The following is a 25,253-nucleotide window of genomic DNA, read 5'->3' as shown; positions in this document are numbered from 1 at the left end:
AGAACTAGTGCTGAATAAAAACTCACCCCGGGAACACAAGGAATTTTTGCAAACAATTTGTGTACGCACTTGTTTGTTTAATTTTGATAACTGCACTTGATTTCTATGCAGGAAAATCGAAATCCTTAATCACACGGGAAAAAAAAGATCGAACATTGCGATTGACACAATAAAGAATTGGCTCAAATTAATTCAAAGTCAGGGGAATGCCGCCGCCGACGGCGTTATGACACTTCGGCAGCAGTCAATCGTACCTCTCGTCGGCGACATCCGATGCATGCGCCAGCGCCACACCGGGGTCAACATCCAACATTGTAAGAACCAATTAGACCAGGTAGGCCCCCTCCTCAAATTCAGCTTATTGCCGCCCATGAGAGGAGGTGGTCGTAAAGACTTCGGAGAGGACTCCTTATATGTGAAATTGAAAGTTCTAGTTTCCTCTTTAAGAATCAGTTTTTTTTAAGGGCAACAGGTCCCCAAGCCATTTTTTGCATGCCCAGCCCCCCACCTAGAACATCCAATAAGAACTTCGAGATGACTATTTTGGCAAAAAAAAATAGTCAAAAGGTCCAATAGATACGCTTCCAGGGATAGCATGATCCCTACAACCCTTCGGTAAGGCCTTTAAATGATACAAATTACTAATGTTGACGCATTGAAAAATATCCTATAAATTGTTCACCATGACAAAATACACATCATTTTCATTAAAACACAAACGTCAATCCCGTCGTTTAGAGGGTTTAAGAGGGAAGTGATACCACTCCTGTTTGTAAGCCTTGAAAGATTATTTTTGTTGTTGTGTTAGTGCTAATGGCTTGATAAATAAAACCCATTCTTCGAAATGCACACAGGGCTTTAGAAGGCTTAGGGGGTTAGCCTATTTTAATTTAATAATTACTGGTCGTTATAACTTTGACTTGATTATTCATTTTTATTTCTGTTCATTTTAGGATCCCCTAATTTATCATTTGTTCAGCAATATCTGTTTTCTTCATGCTCATTATGATTTTTTTTTCTTTTAAATTCTGCCCGTTTTAGGTTTCATTTATTCACTGACAGTAATTTTATTGTTTGAATGTTTAGTTATTACACGACTGTATTTCTGCTAGTCTTGGATTTTAACATAGCTCTTTACTTTTCTTCGAACAACTTTTTTATTAATTTTTTCATCTGAATTTTTTTTTAGTTGTGTAAAAAGTTGTACTGAAAACACACAATAAGAAATAACAATAATAAAAGTGATATTTTTATTTGGCAAAAATGAAATGGCTGAAAAACTGGCGAAAAGGTATATTTGGTTGATAGAAATATGGTAACGTTTTAGAAAAAAGCCCCCCAAAAAAAGCCAAAAAATCAAGGTCACAACTTATTTTGGGGCATTGCTATTATGAAATAAGTGACCAGGCGTGAGGCTCCTAGAGAATCAAATATATCAAAATGGCAATGTTTTACAACTGTTTCCCCCATTCCCAATATCTTTATACAGATTACCCGTCTTTTGGGGTTCGGACAACTGTCCAAGCTCCAAAATAATTTCCATCTTGCGGGCCTGCATGTGACTATGTTTTCAATATACATAACACCCGGGTAGCCTGAAAAATATTATGATGTGCAAAGAAATACCTTTATACATTATTTATTGATTTTATTTTTCACCCACACGATACATAAAGCAAATATGGTGGAGTAAGAATAAATATAAAACAAAAAACACAAAGAGAACAAGAGCTAAGAGCTCATATGGCACTTGTGACGAGGCTGGACGAGCCAAGAGCTCATATGGTATGAGCTCTAGCAAAATTCTAAGAATCAATAAATGGATTTAAAAAGAAAATTGGAAGCTTTATGCTGGTCGGGATTTAAAATAAGAGCTCTGAGTCACGAGGTCCTTCTAAATATCAAAATTCATTAAGATCCGATCACCCACTCGTAAGTTATAATACCTCATTTTTCTACTTTTTCCTCTCTCTTCAGCCCCCCAGATAGTCTAATCGGGAAAAACAACTTTATCAAGTCAATTTGTTCAGCTCCCGGACACGCCTACCAATTTTCATCGTCCTAGCACGTCCAGAAGCACCAAACTCGCCAAAGCACTGAACCCCATCCCCTAACTCCCCCAAAGAGAGTGAATACAGTACGGTTACGTCAATCACGTATCTACGACATTTGCTTATTCTACCCACCAAGTTTCATCCCGATTTCTCCCCTCTAAGTGTTTTCCAAGATTTCTAGATCTGGTCAGAATTTGAAATAAGAGCTCTGAGACATGAGTTCCTTATAATATCAAAGTTCATTAAGATCCGGTAACCCGTTCTTAAGCTAAAAATTCCTCATTTTTTTTTTATTTTTCCAAATCAACACCCCCCAGCTCCTCCAAAGTGAACAGATCCTTTCCAATTATGTCAATCACGTATCTAAAATTTGTGCTTAATCTTCCCATCTAGTTTCATCTCAATCTCTCCACTCTAAGCGTTTTCCAAGATTTATGTTTCCCCCCTCCAACCCCCTACGTCCCCGGATCCAATTCGAATTGAAAATGGAGCATCTGAGACAGAAGATCCTTCTATATGTCAAGTTTCATTAAGATCCGATTACCCATTCGTAAGATAAAGATACCTCAATTTTTACGATTTCCAAGGATTCTGGTTTCCCCATCCAACTCCCGCCAATGTCACCGAATCTGATCGGGATTTAAAATATGAGCTCTAAAGCACAAGATCCTTCTAAATATCAAATTTGCATTAACATCTGATCACCCGTTCGTAATTTACAAATACCTCATTTTTTCTATTTTTTCCGAATTACTCCCCCTCCAATTCCACCAAAGAGAGCAGATCCACTCCAGTTATATCAGTCACCTATCTTGGACTTGTGCTTATTCTTTCCACCAAGTTTCATCCTGATCTCTCCGCTTTAAGTGTTTTCCAAAATTTCCCCCCCCCCTCCAAATGACGCTGGATCCGGGATTTAGAATGAGAGATTTGAGTTACGAGGTTCTTCTAAATATGAAATTTCATTAAGATACGATCACTCCTTCGTAAATTAAAAATACCTTATTTTTTCTATTTTTTCCGAATTAACCGGCCCACACTCCCCCCCCCCAGATGGTCAAATCGGGAAAAAGACTATTTCTAATTTAATCTGGTCTGGTCCCTGATACGCCTGCCAAATTTCATCGTCCTAGCTTACCTGGAAGTGCCTAAAGTAGCAAAACCAGGACCGGCAGACCGACAGAATTTGCGATCGAATTGACATTATCAAACACGCATATATGAATGAATGAATGAAAGACTGTATTTAAAGCCATTTTTCAGGCCGTATACATACATACATAACAACAAACAAACTAAATTATGAAACAATCGACTTTCGAATAACAAGACCCTTCCAGACAAAATTTGCCACTGCTACTATATTTTTTTTCGACGTCGACTTCAAAGTTCCAAGAAGGGGCTCACGACCACCCACCCCAAGAAAGCTCCCTCTATATGTCACTTGGTTAATACCAAGTGCCATAAAAACAAATACACACACAAAATAAAGGGAAAAAACGGATAAGACGGTGGTGAGGGGATAGGCGAGCAGAAGCTGTACTGGAGAGTTTTCTGTGAAGAATCTCCAACTTTAAAGTTATATCAGGAACTGAAAATTTTCTAACAAGAGTTCGGTTTTTTGTTCAAGGTGGGAGATACAAAGAAACACGTATATTATGAATTAATCAATTTCAACTGTCATTATTTATAAATAAAAATAATTACTTATTTTCAAATATTACGATTAACGCGATTTACGCTCTGTCAATTTGGTTTATGTTAAACAATAAAAAAAATATATGATGATAAGCAGTCATGATACAAATGCCTCTAGAATGAAAACACAAGAAAAGAACACATTCGTTAAAATTAGTAACAATATCTTGGAACTGAAAATGCTCATATATAAACTTAATAATATAATAAACCCGTAGATTATCTGTCAATTCTAAATAACCATTTATGATTTAATGGTTAAAAAATGACACTTTAAAGAAAAAAAAGAGCCTTATGCTTAGATGAGGGAAAACCCTGCATTCAAACTCTTTCTTTGAGATATATATGTATATTTTTTAACTGTGATTTCACTTTGACAAGTTTGTATATCATTGATAAGTAATTCGAGACATGGGAACAACATTTTAAATTAATGCAAAACTCTCAAAATAATAATTTTTTCAAATGCCACCAATGTAAAACATTTTTAAATTCCATCCTGAGACCATGAACTACAAATAAAGGAGCGTGACATGAATAATTATGATAAATTCCCAGATTTTTTGTATTAGCAGTAACCTTTCAGACCAGTGTATAAAATTACCACATCAATGGTAAGAATAGGTTTTCCGGTAAAAAGATGTCCAGCCCGTTAAAACAGCCATGTAAAAACAGAGGCAGCCACTCTAGGTCAACATTAACATTATTTTTTTCAAACGTGAGATAACTTGTAAATAAGAGACATGAGGCACGGGACACATTCCCATCTTCAATGGAAACAACTCGAATAATTCTTGGCCAGAGGCGTCAACTGGAAGGGGAAAAGAGGAAGTTTACCCCTAATTTTTCTGCTTCCTCCTGGATTTCAAAAATTGCCCTTTTCGGTATTTATGTTTATTCAAAATACTCCTTTTTTCGGGGGGGGGGGGTATTTTCACATGAAAATCGAAAAAATAAAGTAACCAACTCCAATAATTTCGTAAACTGGCGTAAAGGATTTCCGATATCAATTAATCCGCTCAAATTAGGCATAGAAACACCACAAAAAATAAGACTCACTACGATATGTAAAATAAGATAAAAGGAAAGACAATTGAATATAAAGATTATTTGAATAAAACGTACAAAAGGATATTATAGACAGATATAACAAATGCACTGTATTAATTTAAGTGCAGATTAAGTATTTAGGTATAAATTAATCTCGCCATTGGTTTTTTTAGGGGGGGGCACTGATATTTTTGACAATATCCAGACTAAATTTACGAGGTTCAAACTAACCAAATATGGCAGAATATTTATTTGTTGAATCTTAAATGAGAGTTAGGAAGAGATGGGATGTTCTCTGCCAAAACTATGTGCATTTTTTCTCATTTTTCTTCGAAACTGCAAAATACTATTTTATTTACTTTTTTGGAAACACAGGAAATCAATGAAGTTACATGATCTTGTCTATAGGCTTCCAAAGTCAATTTTTTCATCCTTGTCGTTCTCTTTTCTAGTTTGAACAGATGGTAGGTATAGCAATTTTAATATACTCGTAACAGGTTTTGAATGTGGAAAACCTGTGAAATATGTTTGTACCCCAGCAGAAACCAGGTCGTATTTCAGACACTATGACAGAAAGAAAATTCTGAATGTTCCATTGGAATCGCCGTTTTGAGGTTAGGGGATGTCTCTGCGTAACTCAACAATGAAACTGTAAGAATCAGGTTTTGTCAGAAAGGCAAGTCGCAGTTGCATGCAACATTCTTTTGATACTGCAGATAAGCTTTTTTTCCAAGCCTGCAGAATATCCGTCGAATCACCCCTAGAAGGATTTTTTTAAAAAGCTAGTTTGCTTATTTTTTGCTGGGTTATTATCATTTTATATTGTATTTATTTGTATGATTTATTTAAAGAGGTTTACCATCCTTGGAGTGGCTTACTTTTCCGAATTGTTTGGTTTATTCGAATTTTAGTTCGTAAGTATCTGCTCATGTTTTTGTATGTGCTTTTTTCGTTTCATTTACTTTCTTTTTGTTATACTCCATCGCCATGCCTTGTATTTTTGACCAATTATAAAATAAATTAACTATTAATTAATAGACATGAAAAGTCACTTTCCGAGTAGATATACCACTGAATTCAACTCAAAGAGGCGAATCGAATGGCATATGCAAGAATGTCCTAAAAAATTCCCTGCAGATTTTTTTTTGGCTTCAACACATATCTACAGTATTTTGCCTCGTATTTTGGCATAAATTTTAATTACATAATTCGAAAGAATACCTTCTAAAACCAACCCTAGCAACGTTTCTCTTCAATCCTGTCTAGTGTGGCGCAATGGATGGGAAACGTGTCGCAAAGCTTGAGAAACTTTGAAGACGATTTTCTCGGAATAATGAAAAGTGTGTATACGTGTTTTTACATTCGGACGGTCGTGCATTTTTCACTAGTGATATATTCAAGATACTTGGAAGACTTGATACTGAAAATTTTCCCGGTTAAACCGTGGTATTTTCTTCAACCAAAAAACTGCTTAAACAATTACAGAAACCGAACTGAAAACAGATTACATAAAATCTGTTTACTGTTCCTATTTTGAAAATGAAAAACGAAGGAAATCATTCTTCTAAGCTAAGTTACCGTTTTACAGTCTGGGATACCCCTGGGATACCCCTTTAAGACTAGCTACAAAAGGAAAACTGAACTAATGAATGAAGATAATTGAGCCTCAAAAGCTAGAAACTAGCAAAAATATTTTTCAAAGTGAATATTTGGTCCAAATAATTTGAAAGAAGATCAAATATTTTCCAGCAATTCACTATACCACACCCAAAAAAGAGGAAAAAACTGTCAACTATGATACAATTTAAAAAAAATCAATTCAATATAGGACCTGAAATGGTACTGAATGGCACTTGAAAAAGTATAATAGAAATTTCAATAAGTTATTTAGGAGTATGAATTATATTTCTTAAAAAATTCTTGAAATATCGATGAACAAAGCAGATACTCTGATCTGCCTTAGCCTAACTTTCATAAAAGCAACCACTCTTCAAGGCTCGCAAGTATAAAACTTGTTAATGCTTTACTATCCATTTTTTTTCAAATTCTTCCAGGAATGTAAAGACAGGTAGACAAAAGAAACGGAGTAGGGATTCAAGATCACTGCCGATGGTGGGTGGGGGTTCCGAATTGAGGCAAAACTTCCCTTGGAGAAATGGAAAATCGCAAAAAATAACTAATTTTGAATTGTGTAGGCTAATGAGTAACAATACCTTCTCTATCTTCAACCCCCTCCTGAGTCCAAATCCCGAATAATCATCCGGGGTATAGATCATCCACCAAATCAAAACTCAAAAACAAACAGTTTTTTTTTGTTTAAAGAACTTTTAGATTGGTTTAGTTTCCTTGCAATCAGAAGCAAAGAAAAAAAAAGGTAAAGAAATAAATAATAGTCGTCCAAAAGTAATCCGACCTGTTCATTCTGTCCCTCTTCTGTAGTTTATAATATGGCAAGTTAATACTATTTTAGCGTAAAAAAAAGAAGACAAAAAAAATTGATCGAACATCGTTACGGATCTATGGATCATTTATTTCAGCAGTATTAGAACAACAAACCTAGCCTTTCCCTTGTACGATGCGTGTTTTTAAAGTAAGGTTCGTTTGAATATAACTAAACGACGAAAGATAATTTTAAAAAAGCAGGTTCATTTTTAGAAAGTTCATGCATTACTCTATTTAACAGCATCGTTGCAAAGCTTGTTCTAACGCTTATCATACATCTCAACTAATTTTAAAGTAACCTCTTCATGAAACTTGCCGTCTGCTCCGGTAACCAAGAGTTTACTGCCGTTTTTACGTCGTCGTCATCATTGTAATGGTTGCCACTGAGGTGGCAATCGGTTCAACTAGAGACAAAACATGGGTTTTGCATATCACACCCAAATTGGGGCAACAAAACTGGATGGAAACACATACACCCCCTTTAAAGTTGCAGGTTAAAAAGACTCTGTCCTAGCGCAAAATCATGGTGTCGGTGTGTTGGAATAGGCATGATATTTTGTTGGTAGAATTCATGCAACGAGAACCACTATCAATGCAAAAGTATACTCAAGAACCCTCATATAGCTCCGCAGATCGAAAAAAAAAAAACTTGGCATGCTGAAAAAAGGGAATTCTTCTTCTTCATGACAATGCATGACCTCTCACTGCAGGTTAGACCTACAATTTGTAGGACAGTTTTGGCTGGGAAGTATTGGACCATTCGCCCAACAGTCCTGACTTTGCACCGAGCGGTTACCACCCGTTTCTCCACCTCAGTGGCAACCGTTACAATGATACGACGACATAAAAATGGCTGTGAATTTTTAATTAACGGAGCTGGTGGCTAGTCTTTATGAAGAGGTTACTTGACAATTAGTTCAGAGTTCACAGTGCACGATCATTTTCCACAAGGTATGTTTCTCTTTGCCTAAAAATAATAACTGTCTAAAGGGAGCAGCAGAGGCAGGTCGTAGCAAATACTGTTGGTATTGTCTATTTGTGTCTTTGAAGGAACATTCGATTTTTCGAGAAATCTCAATTTTAGATATATGTGCGTAGAGAAGGAGCTCCCAGAGAGTTTAATATTGAGAAAGAAAACTTTCGGTTTTTCAACACGTATCAACCATAAAAAAAAAACCTCTTTTTCCCGTTAGGCTGAAAGGAGGACGCTCAGAATTAAACGAAATTAATTCCAAACTTCTGCTTTTTTGGAATCATATTTTAAGCATTAAAAGGTAGTAATAGTTGATATATAAAATAACTCCTATTGGTTTATTTCTATTCCTACATCTTTGACAATTGCTGTTTAACCGAAGATAATTCATTGTGTTTTTAGCCTGGAAATTAGCAAGCTGGAAGATAATCTGAAAAAGTCCTGTTTTGAAAAAGGACTTTTTCAAAACATATAAGCACAACTGCTGAATTTTTATTTTTTGAGGTAATCAAATCTTTCAGTTTGATTTGGTGTCTTTGCTTATATTTAAATCAGGAGGGGTGTACTGTCATTATATTTTCTCCGGGCACTACCAACCCTAGGAACAGCTCTGATTCGGTTACTATTGAAATGCCATTCCTTACTTATAGGTTGTAACCACAAACTGTTTGATATAAAGTATTTCCAAGGTGACATAAAAACAGTGAAACAATTATGTTTTACATTAGGGTCGAAATAATACAGACGTATGAAGTTTTTTCCCTCAGCACAGTTAGTTGTATTCCTAATTCTGATCTCCTCCCATTCCATTCGAAAACGTCCTGAGTTTCTTTAGGCCCTTACTTCATTACCAAAAGCACTTTCCATTACAATCCTAAACAAAATTTTTGGCAAGACCATAAGTAATGCACCCTATCATCCTGTGACCGATCGCCGTGATCTTACCATCTTGACGATACTTTTGGTAACAGCAAATGCTTGACAAACTGTTCTCAGAAAACAAAATAGTGCGATTGAGCATGTCCTTACACAATTCCTCAAAAAAAATAAAATAAATAAAAACTCCAGCACACCTTCCTTAACTTTTCGAAGGTCTCAGGTTTCAGAGCTATTGTTATAGCCATTACTGCGGCTTATGATCTCCAATATTAGCTCTAAGACTTATCTTCCTATTGTTTCGATCATTTTTCATCTTTCGAAAAAATACCAAACAAACTTGCTGGGAAGTTAGAGCTGGTGTCCTAGATTTACTTTTCATTGTCTGGGTAAAAATTACATTCTTTGCCGGGAAGTTTAACAGAATGGATCGCATGATTTCAGCAAAACTTGGCTTGAAGTGAGAGCTGGTTGCTAAGTAGTGAATCTTTGAGTTCGAATACGATCTAACATCTGTAGGGAGAGGTTGTCCTTAAATTTTGTTATCTTGATATCACCCAAAGAGGTTATCTAATTTCGAACAAAGTTGATGAGATATAACAAATTATGTCCTAGTTTATCTTTTGTGGGTCAACAGCCAACCTTACCTCTGCGAGAATAGGAGGGAAGGGAAGATATCTAAATTACAATTTTCAGGGTAACTATTTAAATGGGGCCTTAGGTCTCAACGTTACTTAGTCAGTAACAGTCAAGTAACAGTTGATGTCCTAGTTATACCTTTAGAATCTGGGACGGATTTGACCTCTGATGGAGAGGATGACGGGAGTCCCAAAATTCCTGGCATAACAATAAGCCAAAAGAAAACTAAAGGTCCCAATTGTACCAGTTTGGAAGGACGGAGAGATGGTAATGGATCAAAATATCTCTTTTATGAGAATAATTACTTGAGGGGACGGTGAAACTCATTCAACAAAGGCTAGTCAACAGGTTCAGTTACAGTCTCAGCGTCCGTGCTCAATCCAGTATCCGATAGCGAATTGCTACATTCTTACCGTCTACATGCATAAGAATGGCGTACGGTATCTTAATTAAACTTGGTAGGGATTAACAGCATGAATTTTGTTTTGCCTGTAAAGGGTTCGATGTAATTCATTCACATAGTCGCCTGTTTTGTTCTGCAGCAGTAAACCTTGTGTCCCAGTTGCTGCAGCATTTCAACAAACCTAGGCAAGAAGGATTATTTAGCACTGAAACAAAGATAGGGAAGATGTCTACGGCAAAATCTTTCTTCGTATTATATAAACTTAATTCCTTTCTCATTTTTCCCCGAAAAAAAAAATTGAGAACAAAAAGAGTCAAAAATGCAGAGTAATTACGACAAAATTATGAAGAGAAAGTTCAAGACATTTCAGTAAACTGAAATAAAATGACTATTAAGGCAGTCCCATGCACAAAAAAAGTTCTAAGGATTACTTTTTTCGCGTGCTACTAGTGACAGATGTTACCATTATCAGACTAAATCCAAAAGATGACAAAACTCCAGTGTTTACTTTGGTGCGGAAGAATTGATTACAGAGTAGAAAACAATCAAAGAGTGAGATGTAATCGTAGTGAAAGTCAGAAAGAGAGATTGCAAGCCTGTGTTAAAAACTGAAATATAAGAAAATTAAGGCATGTACCAACAGAACAACTAGTAAAGCTCTAATTACTCTCCATGTTGAAACTTTAGAGTCAAAACTTTCAAAAAAAAGAACAGTTGAAATTCATAGGAAATCATTTTACCATAGACTGAACAGGTCCGACCCCCAAATATAATCAGGTTTTTGCCACTTCTTATTTTTTATATCAGATTCTTTTGATTTTTTACTTTCTTGAGAATAGTTGAAATAGTTTAAGCAACAATTTCAACTATTTATTTACATCTATCTTGGGTCTGGGCAGCCCCCATTATCTTGGTTGTTATGACTGGTAGGGGTGCAAAGCAATTCACTAAGAGTTAAACGCACCGTTGAGGTGCATTTCAATGCCATAAGGTTAGTTTAAAATAGACTAATCACGCATCTGAAATTCAGAAACAATCTATTGGACACCGATTGGTTATTGTCATTATGAAAATCATTAATAGAAAGGGCAGGCTTATTGTTCACTTCAAAACTCATGAAACCTCGGAATAAAATTAGATATGACGACTCGCATTTCTTGTCAACGTTAATTTTTGAGCGATTCTTACTTTTCATTACTGTACCAACCGAAAAGCCAGCTTCACACAAATACGACGTTGCAGATGAAGTTAGTTATCCCTAGAGCTTTACCACTAAGCAGTAAATATCCGAAATCAGAAATTCACATGCTACCAAATTTTGTCTTCAATGTATTGTCACAAGACAACTCACTAAAAGTTCTTCTACCAAAGAACTAAAATCAGGTGGGGCTTCGGTTCTAAATGGGTCTTGAATCTATCTCAATATTTTATGCTTGAAAGTATTTTCCGAACAGTTTGATAGGCTATTATTGGTCATTTTCAAGAGATTTCATATTAGAAGATAAAATAATTTCATTAGAGGTCACAAATTAGCGCAAAAAAGAAAACGCTCGTTGAAACCGTATCTACTAATTTCCAATTTCCATAGCTGTAATAATTTTCTGAAAGCTGAAGAACTTCTTACAAGAAAATTTCTAGAATTGGGAATTTTAGAAAATTTGCCAAACTGTTTAATTGACTATTTCAAATCAACACTACGGTTCCACATGGAACCGAGATACACAGTTGGAAACCCACTGGCTTAAACCATAAGTTACGCATATTTATGTAAAATAAATAGACTGCCTAATCAATTAATGTTAGTATTTACATACCCCATTTCCCGTAGATCTAAAGCCTATCAACTTTGGTTATATTTCGTTGTAGACACTAGATTCAGTTCGTAGAAATTTATCCATTCCAAACTAAACCCGCCATTGAGACAAAACAACAAAGAGATAAAACAGAGCAAGAGAAAGAAGAGAAAATGTCTCCTCGTTCGCCAGACTGAATGTCTTATATTGTACCTCTCTAGTACAATTGAACTCTATATTGTTTCTACGAATTTTTTGTAGGACTCTTTAGCTGAATTATTTATCATTATTTTTAGTTTAGCTTTTAGTATGTAACTATTGCACACTTGGAACATACTAAAGTCGAAGGATCTCTCTATATTTCATTCGCAATATTCTAAGCATAGCTTGGAAAAAGAGATAATCATCAAATTCGATTTTAAAAAGAAAGAAAAAAGCTTGAACATAGATTGTTTGAATGAAACCTTGTTTGATGGAGATACAGTTGATTAAATGTACTGATTAAAGTTCAAATTTCTGCGTAATATTTTGGTAAAAACAGATGGTACCATTATTCATCTAAATCAAAACTGAAACAACCAAGTGCTTTTTTTAGGGCGGTGAAATCTCAATGTGCCATTATTGTTTCGTCATGAGGAACGATGAAGCTTTCGTTAATTGATTATCTTGGCTAATTACTGGAACAAGAGATGAAAAAAGATGTTGTGGACATGAACAAGAAACAAATCTTGAAAAGCAGAAGTTCATGAACTCTTTGTCATGGTTTGAAGATTTTTTCAGTATTGTAATTGTATTCAAATCTACTATTGTATTCAAATTTACGATTTTAACCTTACTTTAGAAATTTACTGTAGGCTACGAATAATTTTTACAGACAATTCTTTACATCTTCCCGAAAAATTAAGGACGGGGAAAAATTTCGGCGAATAGCAATATTCTTCCATGTATCCCATTCTAATCTAGTGGCTGTTGAAAACAACTAAACAGAATTTAATTAAAATATCACATTTTAACCAAATTTCAAAAACACATGATTATACCTGACTTATTTTTCTCGATGAACAGACTAGCTGAATATTCACAAGACAATATCCGTATCCATAAAAATGCTAAAAATTTTATTTTGTTTTATAAATAAATAAGAACAATGTGACTAAGGCAAGCAAGGTCGTTCTAAGTAAGGGTTTTTATTAGAGTTTTGAAGTATACTTGTTTCAGTTTTGAATTCAGAACCAACAAGGGCCCGTTCGCTTGTTGAACCCTGAGTAGCCACTCATTGGATTCACACGTTAAAATGATCCTTAAGATTAGACACGTCTAGCCTTTCAAGTCTGCTGAGCCACAGCAGAAGATTAAATAAAAAGAAAAATAGCGGGTCAGGGGTTGTACCCAACGTTGTCATACGTCTCGCGTATTATGAATGTTCTTCCACTTCCGGTTAAGGTACCGCTAAAGCTGATGACAAGATATCCCGTATCTAAGTTAGCCTCTATTGTGGGTCATGACTCACTTCCTAGTCAATCACTCTTGAGCCCCCCCCCCAACAAAAATTATGTATAAAAAGTCGTATGATTGAATAATGTGGTTTAACTTAGTTACATAGTAATAACAAAAAAATCGTAACAATCGCTTTTAAGACAAATTTTGTATTATATTTTAAAGCTAAGAAGCTGAGCTAGATAAATAAAGCTTCCGGAGATTTTCAGAATTTGATATTTGAGCTTGATTCATTAAACTTCTAGTTACTTGGCCTGGGTCTATCACTTTCTGTAAAAAAAAAAAAAAAAAAAAAAAAAAAAAAAAAAAAAAAAAAAAAAAAAAAAAAAAAAAAAAAAAATCGTCTGGAGAACGATTATTCACCCTAAATGCATAAATTGTCGCAGTCATGACAGTTCTTTTGTGGATCCTATGTTATTTTTCCTCTTCAAATGGGTACACCTAAACCATAGAAAATTATTCTTAAGACAGCATGCAAAATACGACATTTAGTGTCAATACAATGGTGTGAGTATTTTCGGAAAGATTGAATTTAAGCTTTTAAGTTAAACGAAATTTTCTGTTTTTGATTACAAAAGTGAAAATCTCAGGCAATATTTCAAAAAAAAATTCACAGGAGCAGGATGCGTATTCATCCGTAAAGAGACTTAAGCTTGAGTGAACCGTCGCGTCAATGATATATACCATTCAAGAATAAAACAAGTTTATTGACCTCTAATTTCTGCTTTCTTTTATTTTTATTTTTAAATAAAACAGCGATAGCGAAAGATTTGTTAAAATAAAAAATCTCGATATTTTCCCTTCAGCCTCCTATCAAGAACTATGAAAAACGACGATGATTTTGTGATTGTCATGCCTTTTCCCTTCAAATTATAAGAAAATTTGGCTCGCCTTTCGTAAAAACAAGAGCTAAGAGCTCATATGGCACTTGTGACGAGGTCAGAAGAGCCAAGAGCTCATATGGCACGAGCTCTAGTAAAATTCTAAGAATCAATAGATTGATTTAAAAGGAAAATCAGAGGCTTGATGCCGGTCAGGATTTGAAAAAAGAGCTCTGAGAGACGAGGTCCTTCTAAATATCAAATTCATTAAGATCCGATCACTCACTCGTAAGTTAAAAATACCTCGTTTTTTCAAATTTTTCCTCTCCCTTCAGTCCCCCATATGGTCGAATCAGGGAAAAAGACTTTATCAAGTCAATTTATGCAGGTCCCTGACACGCCTACCAAATTTCATCGTTCAAGCACGTCCAGAAGCACCAAAATCGCCAAAGCACTGGACTCCCCTAACTCCCCCAAAGAGAGCAGACTCAGTCCGATTACGTCAATTACGTATCAACGAAATTTGCTTATCCTACCCACCGAATTTCATCTGGATCTCTCGACTCTAAGCCTTTTCCAAGATTTCTAGTTTTCCCCTCCAATTCCCCCCATTGTCACCAGATCTGATCGGGATTAGGAGCTTTGAGACATGACTTTCTTCTAAATATCAAATTTTATTAAGATCCGGTCATCCGTTCTTAAGTTAAAAACATCTCTATTTTTCTAATTTTTCCAGATTAACACCCCCCAACTCCCCAGAAGATGTCAATCAAGTATCTAGAATTTGTGTTTATTCACTCTAAGCGTTTTCAAAGATTTCTGTTTCCCCCTCCAATCACCTATGTCTCCGGATTCAATTCGATTGAAAATAAAGCATCTGAGACATAAAATCTTTCTATATATCAAGTTTCATTAAGATCCGATCACCCATTCGTAAGATAAAGATACCTCAATTTTAACATTTTCCAACATCTCCGGTTTCCCCCTACATCTCCCCCCCAATGTCATCAGATCTTGTTGGGATTTAAAATAAGAGCTCTGAAGCACAGGATCCATCTAAATATCAAATTTCACTAAGATCTGATCAACCGTTCGTAAGTTACAAATACCACCTTTTTTATTTTCCGAATCCCCCCCCCCAACTCCCCCAAAGAGAGCAGATCCAGTCTGCTTATGTCAGCCACCTATCTTGGACTTGTGCTCATTCTTTCCACTAAGTCTCATCCTGATCTTTCCACCATAAGCCTTTTCCTAGATTTCCAGTTCCCCCTCCCTAACTCCCCCCAAAGATTTTGGATCCAGTCGGTATTTAAAATATGAGTTCGAATTACGAGGTCCTTTTAAATATGAAGTTTAATTAGCATCCGATCACTCCTTCGTAAGTTAAAGATACCTCATTTTTCTAATTTTTCAGAACTCACCCCCAACGAGAGAGGATCTGCTTCGGTTATGTCAATCACATATCTAGCACTTGTGCTTATTTTCCCCACCAAGTTTCACCCCGGTCCCTCCACTCTAAGCGTTTTTCAAGATTTTAGGTTTCTTCCTCAAGCTCCCCCCAATGTCATCAGTCCGGTCAGGATTAAAAATAAGAGTTCTGAGACACGATATCCTTCTAAATATCAAATTTCATTAAGATCCGATCACCCGTTAGTAAGTTAAAAATACCTCATTATTTTCAACCAATTCACCACCTTGAGCACTCCCTACATAACAACAAAGGAAAGAAACCAAAATATCTCAATATTTTCTTTCTGTCCTTAAGAAAAAAAAACTATCAACAGTTTTTATATTTAAAAGAAGCACCGGAAAATAATGGTTATTAATTAACAGAGCTGAGATAGGAAATGTTTTCCAAGTTGGTTTGAAAGAAAGCTATGGCAGAAATACTAATAAAATATAAGGCTGGAAACAAAAACCTTTGTTTCGCTGGAAAGATTGGCTGCTGTATTTTAATTAAAGGCTAGTTCGCAGTTTCTATTTTTGTTTTTTCGTATTAACCATTGCTCATTGGTGTTTTAAAACTAATAAATATCATATTTGAAAAATATATGACTAAACATGAAAAACAAGAAGTGACGAAAAACAGGGTTGTTTCCAGAGAAAATGATTAAATGAAGTTATAATGAATAATTCGGCTATATAACCCACAACCGTACCAAGCGAAAAAGAAGAAAAACTGTAACAAGGCGAGCATTTAAAATATATCTCAGTATCAACAAGTTCTATTATGGAGTATACAGACGATCTAAAAACCAAAAATAAAACCGAATTAAAAGAAGCTTAGCTTCATCACTTGCCAAAAGTTCAGCTAAAATAAAGTATGATGGAAAGCAGAATGGTCTTCAGCTTAAATCATAACTATATCATAAGTATTTTTAATGAGCATTATAAGCAAAGAATTGTAAAAAAAATCAAATAATTTTAGAATAACGAGTAGATTACAATCGCCGTGTCTATGAAAAGAAAATGTCACCCTAGTAAATTCGCTATATTCTTGTGTACTATTCTAGGTTAGTCTTTGAATAAGAGGGAAATTGTTTAGAATGGAATGATACCAGCATATATTTTCTTAAATCCACTTTACGGAATTTACATAATTTCTTCAATATCAGTGGCAAACAAAAAGTGGCCATAAATGGTTTGTCAGTAGATTAAAAAAAAAGGAGAAAAGAAATTTACAATCTATTATAAACAATAATAGAAATTGCGTGACGTCGGAGGAGGGGAGAGCAAATAAAAGTGGGTACTTTATATCTTTTGATTGCTCAATAAATCAACAGAATACACTGACCTACTCTAGCGTCTGTCGGAAAATCACCAACCCCACGAAATGGGCAGGGCACCAACCTAAATAGTTTTTTGAGAGAATAGGAATCAGCAGTGGTTGGTGCAGTGAAACGTCTCTATAGAATAACATGACTTGATATTGTCAATATGAAAGAATGAGTAGGACTATCATAAACAAATAAGAGAAAACTAAAACCAGTTATCTATTTTAACACGAAAAAAAAGCTACTTTGTTTAGTCGAGTTTAGTTGAGGGTTTGAATCTGGTCATATCATTGATAGACATATGGTTTCAGCCAGACAACCGTCTAGCAAAGCTTCATAGCTAACTGTTATAGAATCTTGACGGCCTTATCTTGAACACTAATTTTTATACCTATCAGAACCGTCAAAATGTAGCAGCTCAAGTCTCTTTCATATCTAGAAATAACAGTAAAAAAAATAAATGTTATCAGTAAATTAGTTTAATAGAATCCACAAAACCCTGTCTACGGCAGCCAAACTCACTACATTTATCGATCATGAGTAAGAACAATTGGAATTCTAGGGCAGTTTGTTTCTTAGAATTTTGCAAGTTACGATGTCACAAATTCATTCCCAGCAGTGCTGGTTGATTCCTAAATATTCCAAGGAATAAAATTAAGGTATCAAATGCCTTTTTTCCAAAAAATACTATTATGAAAAGGAATGATAAGAAGAAAAAGAAAAAAAAACAGAATCTATCTTGGTTAATCAAGTTTGACATAAAACATTACAATAGCAGTCCTTGATTGAAAAAGAATGCATAATAATTTCTCAACTCGTAATAAAAATATACAAAGGAGCAATTAAATTAGCTAATTAAGTAAAATTAAATTTACTCTTACCCTTTAATAGTTTCAGGACAGACACAATTTAAGATTGAGCTTCTTCATCTAAAAAAATGAGCCACCATCCAAAGAACTCGTCCAACTCAAGTCCCTCGCCAATTCTATCAATCACATCAAACTGAGATGAAGGATATTCTTTCCACATTAAAAATGTTCTCTAAGTAGTTGAAAAAACTCACATTCCTATTTATTCATGTAAAAATATGTCTCACTATATAACTTCTGGCTAGGATAGAATTTTTATCTGGAAGGGATTCAGTCCCAGCAATATAACTGAAGTTTCTGGTGATTGTAAGCCTTTATAAGTATATTTTCCTTTAGACTGCCTCTGATTTTGTTGGAGTGGTGAGAAATAAGCTCTATATCCTCATTGACTACTACTCTTCCAACGTATGTACCCTGATTGGATTTTGATCTGCTTAAACGAACGACGAAAAAGTCTTCTCTATGGCATCCATCTCGCACCAAGAATCTGTTCTTCTAAATTACATTTCCAGCCTTTAATCTTTAAGAGTTACCACTAATGTTGTTCAGTTTACCATCTATTTCTTTCAGATGTCCAATCATACTCTAAAAACGATATTCTACGAGTCCAGACTGATAACAAACTAGGGTAAGAGTGGATTGGTAGGCACAGAATTTGGAAGTTTCTAATTAAAGTGCATGACGTCGTTGACATTCTTCGCCATATGTGTTCCAGGTGGAAAAGAGTAGTTGTCAGCTAAACATGAAATCCATTGGTGTCCTTCTAAAGTACAGCTAATAGAATTGCGGTCAAAACGTCGACTCTATTCATATATTGACCAATATTTTACTATATTGTTTATATAGTAGATGGTACAGTAAGTGAATGAAGACGCCAAATTCTATTATCCAAAAATGAAATCAGGGGAATTCCTTAATAGTTAGCATTAACTGGCACGGTGTTGTTGAAAAAAACAAATATAGCGAAAAACAAAACCGGTACTTATAACCATACAACCGAAGCAAAAATGTATCGATCTAATGGGATGTAATCCTGCCAAGATTGTTCAGAATGAATCCATCTAGTTGAGTAAGAATACTGACTTCTTCCACTTCTTCCATAAACTGTCAGCAATGTTTATAAATTATCAATAAATACTTATGAATTATTAGTAGCTGGCAAATGAAGAGATGGCATGCAAATTGACGATGAAATTTAGGCTAAATAATTTGCCTGGCTAAGTTCAGAGTCGGTTTAATCAATAATGTACCATAGTGTTAAAATATATACTAGTGATAACGTTACAATTAACGTTAGTATAATGTTAAATTATATATTTGAACTAGAGTTCAAAAATAAATTGCTACTGCTACTTCAAGGCTCAAACAGGAAATTTTGAAGGTAAGTTTTAAAGTCTTCGGATTTCACAAGGGGTTAGTTGATCGAGGTTTAACCTTTGGTATTATAATTTAGTGATCTGCAGCCAAATCATAGCAGTTTACTACTGCTTCAACAAATAGCTCCGCAGGTTTCGTAGATCTAGCAACGTTACAGCAAGTTTCAATAACGAAATTTTTCAAGGCTTCTAGTATTCTGGATGGTCTTTACATTTGTCGAGCGTTAAATAACCGAGGCAGCGCCATTGAGGTTCTAATTTAGTGATAAGCAGTAAAGCCATAGCAGTTTACAATTACTTCGACAAATAATTCTGCAGGTTGGGTAGAACCAGAAATATTTGTGTAAGTTTGAACACCGATCCAAGTTTTCAATATGATCCTTAGATTTCTTGCAGATAACATAACGGAGGCAACACCATTCTAATTTTAATTCAGTGATCTGCAGCCAAACCATCGCAGTTTACAATTACTTCGACAAATAATTCTGCAGGTTGGGTAGAACCAGAAATATTTGTGTAAGTTTGAACACCGATCCAAGTTTTCAATATGATTCTTAGATTTCTTGCGGATAACATAACCGAGGCAACACCATTGCGATTTTAATTCAGTGATCTGCAGCCAAACCATAGCAGTTTACAATTGCTTCAAAAAATAATTCTGCAGGTTTCGTAGGACAAGTAATATTTCTGTAAGTTTGAACACTGATCCAAATTATCAACATAATCTTCAGATATCTTGCAGATTACATAGCCTATGTGGTACCATTGAGATTTTGATTTAGCTTTCTGCAGCAAAATTAAAGCAGTTTATCATTACTTCTGCAATTAGTTCTGCAGGTTTCGTAAAATAAGTATGATGGCTATAAATTTCAACACCAAAATTCAAATAAAACTTTCAGGGCTTTATGTTTTCCAAAATTATCAACATGGTCTCCAGATTTGGTGGCAAAATTGAGATTCTGATTTAGTGATTGCAGCAAAATCACAGCAGTTTATTATTACTTTGGAAATTAATTCTGGGGTTTCATAGAATGAGAAATGTTGCTGTACATTTGAGCAACAAAATTCAAATACAAATTTTCAGGGCTTCAGGTTTTCCAAAATTATCAACATAGTCTTCAGACTTGGTGGCACAACTGAGATTCTGATTTAGTGATCTGTAGCAAAATCATATCAGTTTATTATTACTCTGGCAATTAATACTGCAGGTTTCGTAGAACAAGTAATGTTTCTGTAAGTTTGAACATAGATCAAAATTATTAAGATGGTCTTCAGATCTTTTGTGGGTTACATAAACTAGGAAGCATCATAAAAATTCCGATTTCAGCAGCCAAGTCATAGCAATTAATTATTATTTCGACAAATAATTATGTAGGTTCCGTGGAGCTAGAAATGGGGATTCTACGCAACAGAATTCAAAAAAGACTTTTCGGGGCTTTAGATTTTCCAAAATTTTGAAGATGATCCTCAAATTTCTTTCGGGTTACATAACAGAGGTAGCACCATTGAAATTCTGACTTTAAAAATGCAGCCAAATCATAGCAATTTCCTATTGCTTCGGCGAATGATTCTGAAAGTTTCGTAGACAGTAATGCTACCTGAAAGTTTCGACGGCAAAATCCAACAATAAATTTTCAGAGTTTCATGTTTTCCAAAGTTTCTGCGAATTTCGCAGATTATCCTCGAACCACATGCGTCACATGTGACAAGTTTCACATGTTTAGATTTTCCAAAATTTTTGAGATGATCCTCAAATTTCTTTCGGGTTACATAACAGAGGTAGCACCATTGAAATTCTGACTTTAAAAATGCAGCCAAATCATAGCAATTTCCTATTGCTTCGGCGAATGATTCTGAAAGTTTCGTAGACAGTAATGCTACCTGAAAGTTTCGATGGCAAAATCCAACAATAATTTTTCAGAGTTTCATGTTTTCCAAAGTTTCTGCGAATTTCGCAAATTATCCTCGAACCACATGCGTCACATCGAGTTGTACGTTTGAAATTTGGACTTAGAGATCTGTCACTTTTCAATAGATAATTAATACTTGACATACTATTTGACAGTTCAATAATGGAATTTTGAAGATACGAAAGTAATTAGAAACTCATGAGTTGATAAACTGCATCGAATTTTTACTAACCTTCAACACGTGACGCCGCTTCGAGCCTAAAAAGAATAAAGTTTTAGTCCACGTAAAGATACTATGAACTATAGAAGTGAATACTTGTAGTACATGTTATATACAGTATTGTAACTTTCATTAAGTATTAGACAGATGTAACGTCTTCTATGTGCGCTTTAATAGCGTAAATACGCATATAAGAACCTGATTTTCGTTTTTTATTGAATAGGTAGCGTATTATTGGCGAATTATAATAAACTCCTAAAACATGGAAACTGAAAAGACAATTTGTTTTGTCAATTCAAAAAGTAGTATGCTAAGCCCACTAGTAGGTAACTCGATAAATCGTATCTCAACGTTAAAATTAAACAGAAAAACCCACTCAAAAATAAATATAATCGTATCAAACGTATAAACCCTGATTGTGTAAATATAATCGGCTAAGATAGACGTTACGTCTATCCAGCCTTTTAGCCATTTATAAACCGTTACTAAATTTGCTGTTTATATAACAGCTATTCATATATATATATATATATATATATATATATATATATATATATATATATATATATATATATATATATATATATATATATATATATATATATATATATATATATACATGTATATACATATATTCATTGTTTCTCACACCATTGAAGCATGAGTTTCCATTCGCCCACCAAGAGGCATTGTCGTGATTCTAATTCTTGGGAAAATTCCACAGGAGTTGCCTATTTCGAAAAACAAAGAAAAAAAGCAGCTATCATTATCCATGGAACGATATTTATCTGTGAACAGACATTTGCAAACCTGTTTCTTTATTATTTCTTTTATTGAACATAACCTACTGATTTGCGCACTCTGGAGTTGTAATAGCCGACTTAGCATAGAACTACATGGTAAGGTATACGTTTTGACGTATTCAAAGATACATTGTAGCTTTCATGAATACAAAAATGCATTTGTTCATAATGTTCATAATGTTTCAAAAACTCTTAACATCCGACCATAATTTGGGTTCAGTATCTTAAGAAAAAAAAAATCACTGTTATTCAGTCTAGTATGTACAAACTGCTTTAATTTTTGGGAGTGAAAAAAAAAGAATAAAAACTTAGGTGTCCAAAATTTTCATCAAACTTGCATCTTTTTGACGATAGGCCTTACCAATAACATTACACGCCTATTTTTTTATTTAATTTTTTGACAAAGGTTGAACTTTGCACGAGCCACCAGATTATAAGGACTCTATCATACCAGATAGGAAAAGCTAACAGTACCCTGATCTTGAAATTTCTTTCGAGCTTTAGTCAGTATTATAGCTAACTGGCCTCCTACATTTTTTTTAAACCTAAAATATTATCAACTAATAAGAAATAATGACACACTAAGCCTGTCAATTTTATTCAGAATTATGCTGAATTCATAGATCTTCAGAACTTAGAATGCTGTAGATGGGTAGCTGGGAAACGAACAGAGAGGTTACAGAGAAAGTAGAAGAGAAAGAAATCGTAAATCGTAATTACACAGCAAGACATATTTAAAGACTTCGTTCCTGATCAGTATTATTGACTGTGAACAGGCTTTGAATCAGAAGATACACAAAATAGGTTCAAAGGACGTCACCCGTTGTATGAAAACCCAATAAGTGTTTTTAATTGGTTAGCGAGGACTACTTCCAGATTTTACAGCTTAATATTTGTGTCTATGAAATGCAATAAACGAACAAAATCTACAAAGAGAGCCAAGTTAAATTCAAATCAAAGCCTCTATAAATTTCAAATATCAGCAATTTTTTAAACTATGCGTATATATATATATATATATATATATATATATATATATATATATATATATATATATATATATATATATATATATATATATATATACATATATATATATATATATATATATATATATATATATATATGTATATATATATATATTCATAGATGAATACGTATTTTTTCTAAAAAACAAAGAAATCAATAGTGTTTGACAAATTACTTACTCTTTTGGTCTCCTCCTTCTCCGGGACCGGAAGGAAGGATCTCCCCCTCTTCGCCCTTCTCTCCTTTCGGACGTTTCTCCTTTGGCGCTTCAGTTTTGGTGGACTTGTCCTTCTCATCCCTTCTGTCTGATTTCTTAGAATCTTTCCTAAAAAAATAAAATAAAAAAAAATATAAAAAGTATAAGGTTAGCTTTTCAGATCACTGAACAATAATACAGCTATTCTCTTGAGATAAAGCACATGAAAAAGTAACCACCAGTTAAAAGTAACTAAAAAGGGACATACCCCGTCCCACCCCGATAGAAATAAACACGTTTTTTTCTTTCTATAGGCTAGTTTGGATCAGCTGGTAGCAAAAAAAAAATATAGACAATTCGATCCGAGTTGTACTGAAGTTACTTCTACCAACGGTCTTAAAGACAACAATCAGTCAATATTCAAAATCGTGTATGCCCTTTGCTTTAATAGCTACTGAAAGTGAAAACTTTAACAACTAGGACTCAATTCAAACAGACTTAGTCTTATGACACATAAATTTAAGTTCAAAACAACAATTTAGACCTTGCATTAAAAGTAAGTCCAGTCATTACCCAACTAGAACATCGTCGCCAGATCGGCAATTTCAGGCGTCCTTTCCTCGTCTATGAGCTACGTGAATTTCTCTCTCGATAGATAATGATGGTTTTTGCTTTTTTATGGGGGGGGGAAGAAGAGATTCTGTGTTTTGTGTCTCCTAGATACAGCTGGGTCGTGAATACTTATCATACACTCTGTTATATTTTCCTTTTGGGGGGGAAGGGTAAGAATGGCTGGTAAAGAGGAAGTGAGAGTGTATGCACCGTTGTATATAGGGAGACATTTACCCAAACAAGTTTATAAAATTCAGGTTTGTTGTTAATTTGTTTTATTTCTTTTAAAAAAAGCTTCTTTTCTTAAAAAAAAATCTACTTTTTCTGCTCAGAAAAGTGAACACAGTACCAAAACCATACATTAAACATTCTGAGAAAATCAGTATTTGAAATAAGCTAATGAATGAGAGACACCACTAATTTAGAACCATGACGAATTTTGACAGAATTTGTGTTAGGAAACAAGGCAAATGCTACAGGAGGGCAGGGAAATAAATGTGAAGGTAAAACTATCCTAAACTTAGGTTTATGCAGATGATTTGACTGTTCTAGGTAAATATGGTAGCAAAATGACTGAATTTTTGGAAGTTTTGAGAATTCATGGTGCAGGAATGAGTTTGAGAAGTAAAGTTACGTACACATAATGTTAACTTAGCCTAGGAATACAGGAATACAAAGAGGTTATGATGGGTAACGAGAAGATGAATCAAGTGAATACCTTCACTTAATAGGGTAGTACCGTTAATAATGATAGAGAATGCAAAGTAGATGTAAAAAGTAGAATAGCCAAGGCCCAGGATATTTTTCACAATTGAAGAAAGTTTGGAGGAGTAGGTAGATAAGTCTGTGAGCCAAAATTGGAATATTGAATGTTACGGTAATGACAGTGGTCAAGTATGGTTCTTAAACGGAGAAAATTCGAAAGGCAAAAGAGGCTTTGGTAATTTTTCCCAGAGGAATTGCCCATAGATAATTGAAGGTACCCGTTTGACCGATCAGATGTAAAATAGCAAGCTGTATGAAAAATGCGGCCCTATCCAATTTTCTAGAGATATAATGAAAGAAAGGATAAAACGGCTAAGACACGTTTTACGGATGAAGGTTGACATATTGCTAAAGATTGTTCTTTTTGACCATCCATCTCGGGCAAAACTAAAAGCAAATCGTCCCCGAATCTAAGGGGTCGTCCCAAAAACTAAAAAGGCTGAAAGGGGTTAT

The 25,253-nt window shown here is 34.6% G+C and overlaps 1 protein-coding gene across 3 annotated transcripts in view; it reads right to left on the bottom strand.

Moving 5' to 3' along the window:
* The window catches only part of LOC136036337 (THO complex subunit 2-like), a 130,478-nt gene that overhangs the window by 17,205 nt on the left and 88,020 nt on the right, over positions 1-25,253 (bottom strand). For 2 of the 3 annotated variants that reach the window (XM_065718486.1, XM_065718487.1), the window contains 2 exons: positions 23,407-23,552; positions 21,408-21,433 (listed from right to left, as the gene is read on the bottom strand). In XM_065718486.1, the coding sequence (XP_065574558.1) occupies positions 21,408-21,433; positions 23,407-23,552 (172 nt within the window). Of the gene's footprint in view, positions 1-17,901; positions 21,434-23,406; positions 23,553-25,253 lie in introns of all 3 variants that reach the window. The other variant, XR_010619708.1, reaches the window with a different exon arrangement.

The sequence above is a fragment of the Artemia franciscana genome, chromosome 15 (genome assembly GCF_032884065.1).
Source record: "Artemia franciscana chromosome 15, ASM3288406v1, whole genome shotgun sequence".
Lineage (NCBI taxonomy): Eukaryota > Metazoa > Arthropoda > Branchiopoda > Anostraca > Artemiidae > Artemia > Artemia franciscana.
This window is presented reverse-complemented; position numbering and strand designations above follow the sequence as displayed.